This window comes from Microtus pennsylvanicus, chromosome 15, assembly GCF_037038515.1.
Source record: "Microtus pennsylvanicus isolate mMicPen1 chromosome 15, mMicPen1.hap1, whole genome shotgun sequence".
Classification (NCBI taxonomy): domain Eukaryota; kingdom Metazoa; phylum Chordata; class Mammalia; order Rodentia; family Cricetidae; genus Microtus; species Microtus pennsylvanicus.
In genome coordinates this window covers 16081240-16090130 of record NC_134593.1, presented here as the reverse complement: position 1 = coordinate 16090130, position 8891 = coordinate 16081240, and the positions used below count along the sequence as shown (strand labels likewise).

Sequence of the window (8891 nt, the reverse complement as noted above, 5' to 3'; positions counted from 1 at the left end):
AACAAAACAGGAAGTTGTGGAAAGAACTACATCCTAATCCCTAAATGATTGCTTATAAATGTGTTTATATTTAAAGGGGCATTGCTATAGAGATGGGTACTTTGCATTGGTATAGATCTTTGTTCAATGATACAAATTTTAGGTCAGTTTTGTTATTTGTACATTTATGCTCTTGATTAAAGTGTTGTGTTTGTGCAGCTCATTTAAAAATGTAGTGTATAATTAAGAAATATAGGCTAATATTAGTCATCTACAATGATCAAGATTGTCATCATGTTAGTTAGGTTTTCTAGATATACAGAGCTATATTTCAGTTAGAAAATCTTCAAACCTTTCAAAGACTAACAGAATATGGCATTTACAATGCTTTAAAAACTTAAAACTTTTCATGACACATATGCTCTTGGCAGCACCAATCTACTTTAAGAGGATGGTGGACATGAAAGAGTCTCCTCATGGAGTTTGTTAATCATGAGGGCAAGAAACTGCTCTTGCCTGAACTGCCTGACTGGACTTGCAGAACCCATAGAAAAATGACTACTGAATTTGTCTAAAGAAGGTGAGACGGTCTTTCAGGGTTCCTGTGTCATGAACAAGTCTGCCAGACATTCTGCAGGATACAAAAGAATGTGACTGACAAACTACCAATATACATGGAAATGTCTTTGAAATTTTTTGCTTCATGGAAAAGTCTGCAGGATACTATGTGCCTATGGGCAGAAAATGGGAAGCCTCAAAGTTACAGAAGAAATTTGACTGTCCAGGAAGCAAGATGTCTCTGTCAATTCTGGAATTTTAGAAGCTGCTTACAATGCACTTCCTGTTTACTTATGTAATATATCCTTCTGGAGTCTTTGATGTCTTTGAAGGAGTTGAAGAACAGGTACCTACAATTATAATGTTATTTAGTTACTATAAAAGATAAAGTAGATACAAATATTGTAACTATAATTATTGCTTGATAACTGTTTTGATATATGCAATCTTGCTATGTTAAAGTTAAAACCTTACTTTTTAATTAGAAAGAAATGGGAAGGTAATGTGGGATTCCCCTCTGTATTCTGTTAATCTGTTTTATTGCCATTGGTTAACAAAGAAGCTGTTTTAGCTCAATAGCTTAACAGAGTTAATCCTAGATGAAAGACATATAGATAGATAGATAGATAGATAGATAGATAGATAGATAGATAGATAAGACAGAATCAGAGAAAAGTCATGTAGGCCCCCACAGGAGACAGATGCACTGGTACCTTGCCAGTAAGCCACAGCCATGTGGTGATACAAAGATTAATAGAAATAGGATATTTTAAGATATAAAAGTTATCCAGAAATATACATAAGCTATTGGCCAAACAGTATTGAGATAATATAGTTTCTGTGTGGTTATTTTGAGTCAGGGCAGTTTGGAAATGAACAAGCAGCCTCTGTCAACACACATCAGTTCAGAATAACCACACCAGACCTTTCAGAAGAGTCTCGCAAATCACACATAATTCCCTGGGGAGAAATACTATTGTGAAAATTATTATATTCTTGACCAGACGGTGCTGAGCTAGTTAGGAAATTTTCCTCCTGAAGGCGCAAGTCTCACCCCATCCACCACCAGTTTGTCAAAAGCCCACAGCAGATAATCCAACAACCCCAGACTATATACAGCTGGATAGGGGAACTGTCCAGCACCACTCACAGAAAAGAGGCTGACAAACTGCTACTCGACTTCTATTACTGTAAACCAAGAGCTGGTCAATGGGAAGAGAAAATATTGGGATGAAGGAAAAAAAGGAGAGGGCCACATGTCAACCACATCCATGACTGTGAGAAGCACTCATTTGGCACGTGCATGAGGATCTCCTCCTTGGAAACTGCTTCCCACGAGTGATCTCACAAGAGCCCTGAATTAGCCCCAGAACCAGGAACTCACTTACTCAAAGCTCTGTGCACAGAATGCTCTCTATCATAATGACATGTAGGTGTATGATATGTTATTGACCCTTCTCCTTCTCTAGACTGCAACTTCAAACAGAGACTCAGGGATGGCTTGCCAATAATTCAGTTTCTCATGAGAGGCTAACTTTCCAGAAGTACTTGTACATGAACACTAAAATAAACACCCCAGGTAGCATGAGGTGGGTGGCTGGATGGGAACATGGATAAGTAAGGTGATGGGTGAAAGCACAGGTGGGTAGATGGGCAGAGAGGCAGTCAAATGGGAAAAAGGTGCCCAACTTTACCCTGACTTATTTGTCTGCCCCTACCTCTTGTTGCTGGGTTTGAGGCCACTAGTCTCTTCCTCTCGGTCCTTACAGATCATATTCAAGTCCTCCAAGTGGTGCTTCAGTAGGACCCAGTCACCCAGACATCCAGCACTTTCTTTTTCTCCTGCCTCAGCATGCACAACTTTTCTAGTTGAGTCCGCTCCACTAGGAGCCAGCTGTGCAGACTGCTGGAGATGCTATCATAGTAAGATCCTGCCAGCATCCTCCTGCCACCCCTGCCTCCAGGAACCCCTGCCTCCAGCTAACAATCTCTTTCACATGTAGGAATACTAGGTCCAAGGAACAAAAGTCCAAGAGATGGCCTCTAAGCATGCTAAGGCTGCTTGCTAAGAAGCAGAAAGGCTAGAACTGGAGTTGGGGATGCTCCATCCACAGAGAAATGAAGGCAGAGATGGCCATTTCACAATTTTTGGGGTCCATATCAAGATGGGCACTTACTGGTAGAAAACTGTCTCCTTGGTCAGCTCACTGAACTTCTCTGAGGTCTCAGTGTAATCAGCTTCCAAGGTCCTTAGTTCTGACATGACCTGTGCATGTTCCAACTTCAGCTTTTCATAGAAAGGATTTGGCTTGTGGTAGGGCCTAGAAACAGGAGGAAAGAACCTTGTGATCAGAGGCCTCAAGGATCATGGGAACTCACGTTGTATCCTGGTCTACCACAGTCCAGTGAATGCCACATTCTGCATCCTATGTACAGGGACCTCCTGATGCTTTTAAACTTGTTATCTTGGCACTAGATCAGCTGGCTTCACAGATGGAGGATGCCATGGTTGCTTGTGTTCACTGAGTATGCTTAGAGATTCAGTGTTGCCCTCCATGTTACCAGGGTTTATGCAAGACGTCTTGCCACACCAAATATTACAATGACATTTCTCCCACTTCAGAACAGCGATTCTAGGTCCCCTGTGACTATTACACAGGATAATGATATAAACTCCCACAAGGGATTTCTAGGGTTCATAAAGGTGAGTATGTAGAACAAGAGTTGTGCTGCTTAAAGTGGGGTTTTCTGACCCCTAGCACCACCTGGAAATTGGTACAGGTAAATCCTCATGTCCCTTATAGACCCCTGGATCTCAGAGTCTCTATGGACACACAAACCTGAAAAGGCACACACACACACACACACACACACACACACACACAACCAAAATGAAAACCCAAACACATTAGGGAGAAGAAGCAGATAGGGGAGAGAGGAAGAGAGAGAGGAGGGGGGAACCATGTTTGCATGCTAAAGAGATTCATGGAGCATTATTGTCTAAGAGTATGAGGCACAAAGCTAGAGAGAAACTGTGATGAGTCCCAGGACTTCTAATCATGCACAAAGATGGACAAAGTGGGAACGGGTCTCTCCAGCCTCTACCAGGAGCTTCCAGTACACAATCAGCTTTCAGACAAGTTCAAAGACTCACACAAACTCACAGTAACTAGTATCTCACCCAAGCCAACACCTGTCAGGTCATTCCCAAATGCACTCAGGGATCGGGGAAGTGCACATGACTATCTCAATCCCTTAGCTGTGTGACTCAGACCACAGGCTCTGGTTTTCATTTGGAGAAAGAAGAACAGCTAGAGTCACCATCTCCCTCCCCCCAAGCTTCAGGTCTGCCTGTCCTGAGAAGAATTTAAGACATGGGTCACACTGGAGGTCCGGTGCTGAGAACCCAAAACCTTAAAGGAAACGGTGAAGGTGACATTGCTGAAGGTCCCATGAAGACTAAAACAATGAATACCTGTTCTCCGTGGTATCTTCACTGATGAAGGTCAGGTGGTCTTGCCGCTCATTTCTTTGGCTTGTAATCAGCTGCAGTTCCGTGGTCAGCCTCTCCACTTCCTGCTTCATCTGCTTCTTGGTGAGGAGCATTGGGTGGGATTTTGGCTCCATAGCAGCATCTGTGGGTAGACAGAACACAAGTGAAACTGCACAGGACAAGGCACAGAGGACAGACAGACCACCCTGAGGCCCAAACAGAAAGATCAAGTTTGGAACCAAGTAACAAACCAAATGTTTTGGCTCGGTTGAGTTGCACCCTCTGTGGATGTAATCTTTCCCATCACTATGCAGAGATGAGGCTACATAAGAAGCCAGGGGTTTTCTCTGCCTCCCTACACATGTTTCAGGTGAAAACAGAGGCCACCTCTTCAGGCTTATTCACAGAAGCACAGGATGCAACATGGCCCAGGGCCCTGAATCCTGCCCGTGGTTTCAGAAGCCAGGAGAAAAATGACAGCGTGCACAAGCACTCAGGTTCTGTGAGGACTCCAGATCTCCTGCCTGGAAGGGTTGTGAATTGAAAAGTCACGCAGGGGCAGAACATGATCAGCAGACTCACTAAGTCACCCCACTGACAGTCCAGAACATGGGAGCTGGCATCAAAGAGTCAATCTCTGCGCTAGTAGCATGCCTCTGAGAGCTGTTTGGCTACCCTAGAGAACTGGCTGCCCCCCTCAACTGCTGATCAGAACCCTAAGTGGGCCACTGTCAGGGAGAGGTGGTCAGAGGAATTCTGCTGTACAGTCTGAGGACACAATGTCTTACCCAGAAGCACTTTTCTCTCCCTGTAACTAGTGTCAGAGAGCCACTGAACCTAAAGGAAGCTGCTGAGTGTGAGGTGCAGTAAGGCATGTCCTAAGGTGGGGACACATTAGTGCCTCCCTGCCTTCTGCTGTTTGTTCTCCTTCTGTCCCCAAACCCCAGTAAATGTAGAAGCTAGATACTCCCACATAACAGTTTTGGCATGGCCAGTTCCTAGATTAGGGAACTGATAAACTAATGTTATGGAATTCTTGAATTTTAGGAATTATGATAAAAAGAGATCCCATTTGCATCTCAAGAATCTCTAGCTCCTCTGCCCCATTACTGGAGGGCCCACCTCCTCCAGGAAGCTCAACATTTCCTGCCCAGGACTCACTGTTTCTATCCAGAGCCATTCATTTGATCTTGTTTTACTCTTCTACATCTCTCTGCTTCCTGGATGATGATCGCCATTCTCTCTTCAAAGTAGACTCCTCAGTCTTGACAACATCTCTAATGGTGTACCCTACAGGCACTGAAAGAATGGCCTAAGGGCAGCTGGAATTGCAACATCACTGGTGGCATCACGGGATTCCAGGAGCTTTCCAGGATACAATAGATTGCGCAGAGAAGAGACTGCTGATGTCATGGGGAACAGCCTTTGCCACCATGCAAATTAGCTTTCCTGAAATGACCAGAAGCCCAGGTTCCCTTTCCAGGAGCCTCTCTTTGAACATAGGAGAAGATCTTCAGCACCTCTTCATTTTAAAGGTAGAGTTCCCTTGGGCCCATAGTACTTTCCATTTTGAGAAATAAGCTATGCTTTTCAAATAGCGCCCAGAAACTTCTTGTTCCTTCCGTAATATCACTCTATTCATCAATATGAGCAATTCAATATTCCTGAGAAGTCATAGTAGGATAAATGTAGATGAGAAAACATCATGTTCCCGAAGTACAAGTGTTTGACAACACATACAGAACAACCTGCAGGGCTGGCTACAGTGTAGGATTTGGTATAAGAGTACAGTCATAGAAGCCATAGGCTTAGATTTAGAAAACTGTCCCAGGTGCACTTAGAGAATGCACTTATCAGGCTACTGGCAAAAGTGTGATGATCCGTTGGCAGAGGAAAGCTGAAATAGTGGATCCACCATGATGAAAGGCCTCAGGCTGAGTGTGATGCTCTCCACACTGCACGAAAGACACCAAAGCAGGATTAGTTACAGGGCTCAGTAAGTTACAGCGAGGGTCTGACTAATGGAGGAAAAAGAAGGATAGTGGGAAAATAAAGACAACAACTGTAGACATATCTCAGTTTGCAGAGTGCCTGCCCAGCATGTGGCAAGTCCTGGGTTCAATGACTAGTGCTGCCCTCACTGGTCCTGGTGGCTCCACTTATAATCTCAGCATTGTGAAGTGTCAGCAGGATGACCTAAGCTCAAGGTGAACCTGCAAAGCCAGTGTGAGGACACCTTGGGAAACATTAGACCCTTCCTCAACAAATAAACCAGAAACCAACCCTACCTTTAAGGCCTCACTTCCCAATCCTTTCTAATAAAAAGAACTTACCATTCTCCCTAACAGTCTTTCATCTTATGGAGATGTACTGGTAGGTAGAGTCATCTTTGTAATTAAAGGATATTGCTCGTGCCTTTCCTCAGATCCACACAGAGGTCAAATGAAAGTGGGTTTGGCCATCTTATCTACTGAGTTCTGCTACCCAATTCTGCTACCCAGTTCTGCTAGCATAGTACAATGCCTATGACAAACTCATGTAACTATTGGCTATAAAAAACCAAACAAGAGGCTGAGAGATAGCTCAGCAATTGAGAGCACAGGCTGCTCTCCCAGATGCCCTGAGTTCAATTCCCAGCAACCACAGGCTGGCTTGCAACCATCTCCAGTGGGTTCTTATGCCATCTTCTCTTGTAAAGCTATGTGTAGATAAAGTACTCATTTACAGAAAATAAACAAATATTGAATAAACAAAGCAAATAAGACCATAGTTTCCATTTTGACCATATCCATTTTTGACTTATATGACTTTCCAAAGGCCAATCACTGAACAGAATAGCAAACCTGCCCTCTGAACAGTAGACACTGCCCTATTAGCAAACAACAGGCATTCATGAGCAAAGGGACAACGGGTCCTAAAGAAACAAGCCAGGGAGCAGCTACCTGATGGACTTTCAAGCTTGATAATCTCTTTGATCCATGACACACCACGGTGATGTTCATGGAGGCTATCCCTGCAAAGCAGAACACCTTCAAGGTCACCTGGGTGCCTGGTTCACCAATGCTCTGTACACAGAGTGCACCCAATGCACAGCCAGGCTGCATCTCTGCTCTAGAAGAAAAGGGCACAGAAGAGGGTAGGATGCAACAGTGAAAAGGACAGAAAATTGTTGGGTACAGGTTTCTGGGTAATGCCTCTTTTATTGTTTTTATCGACCTGTACGTTGTTCTATGCTCCCCTTCCTTCCTCCACTCTCTCTTTTTACCCTTTCCTATGACTGCCATGCTCCCAATTTACTCAGAAGATCTTGTCTTTTTCTCCTTCGTATGTAGATCCATCTATGTCTCTCTTAGGGTCCTCTTTGTTGTCTAGGTTCTCAGTGGTTAATGCCTCTCAAAGAAAATTACAGATTCTGTTGGTCTTAGGATGGAAACAGCAGTCAGTCCGGCAATGTTTGTGCCAGAGGAACAGGTTTGCACAGACTAGGAACAAGTGCCATGAGGCAAGCAAGACAGTCAGTGGGGAAGATAATATGACTGAATTCTGTGAGGTAAGCATGCGATTGATACAGGGATAAGTCCACTGTGTGATGTAGTTTGAAGTGGTCTGCTCTTACTGGGCATTAAGGTAGTCAAAGTACTAGAATCTGACACATAAGAACCTGAGATTCCTTATGGGCAAAAGATGTTCAGGAAGTATCTTTTCATGTTAAGAAGCTTACAGGCAATGGTCCCACTGGAGACCACAGATGTGAGGCACAAATTCTGCCTGATGCAAGCAGTGATGTTGGGACAGTGTGCTTGTTAGTTTTCATTATTAGCCTGACCCAAAAGAAAGTCACTTGGAAAAAGGGACTCTCGATGAGGAATTACTGATATCAGATTGACTTTGTCATGACTGGGGGAGACTTTATAGATTGTTAATTGAGATAAGAAGACTCATCCTAAAATGGGCAGAATCACTTCATTGCCTTGGGCCTGAACTGTATAACAGTGAGGAAATCTGGAGCATACGCAGAGGACTTACGCAGGATCTCTGTCTGCACTATTACTTGTTATTAGGATCTGGCTGACTGAACTCATAGAGGTACACCTGCATCTGCCTGTTGACTGTTTTGATTCAAAGTATGCACGACCAGGTCTGGCCAAAAATTATTAAGAAATATTTACATATATGTGTTAGTTTTTCGAGACAGGGTTTCTCTTTGTAACAGCTCTGGCTATCCTGGAACTCCCTTTATAGACCAGGTTAGTCCCAGAACTACTGAAGAAGAAGCTGGAAGATCTCAAGGAGTTGAAGGCCAGTCTGATCTAAAGAACTAGTTCAGGACAGCCAAGGTCACAAAGAGACAACTTGTCTCAAAAAAAAAAAAACAGAAAAAATTAAAAAAAATAGATTGTTGTTGGTGGAGTGTAGTTAGAGCTGCAGGCTGCATTCCTGCCATCCAGCTCACGGCCGCCTGGCTATGTTATGCCCCAAAATAACAACACACAAACTGTATTCATATAAACACTGCTTGGCCCATTTCTATTAATGTGTGTAGCAGCATGAGGTGGTGACTTATCTTGCCTAACCCATATTTAGTAATCTGTGTAGCACCAGTCTTACTGGGAAAGATTCAGCATGTCTGACCTGATGGTTTGCTTCATCGCATCTGCCCTGGAGTGGAGCGGCATGACGTCTGTCTAAGGCGTCTTACCTCACTTCCTCTTCCTCCCAGCATTCTGTTCTGTTTACTCCAGCCACCTCTGTTCTAACCTATCAGGCCAACAGTTTCTTTATTAATTAACCAATGACCTTCCTCCATCAGTGGAGGCTGCTCATTCATTCTCGGCCACACAGATTTGAAATAACCATATAG

The 8891-nt window shown here is 43.8% G+C and overlaps 1 protein-coding gene across 1 annotated transcript; it reads right to left on the bottom strand.

The window, feature by feature from the left end:
- Window positions 1–537: 537 nt before the first annotated feature.
- Window positions 538–5300, bottom strand: LOC142836133 (disks large homolog 5-like). The gene is made up of 4 exons (XM_075950144.1): window positions 5192–5300; window positions 4013–4172; window positions 2715–2858; window positions 538–610 (listed from the first exon to the last, which is right to left on the bottom strand). The coding sequence occupies exons 1-4, from the start codon at window positions 5208–5210 to the stop codon at window positions 538–540; spliced, it is 396 nt and encodes a 131-aa protein (XP_075806259.1). The 5' UTR covers window positions 5211–5300.
- Between the last annotated feature and the right edge of the window lie 3591 nt (window positions 5301–8891).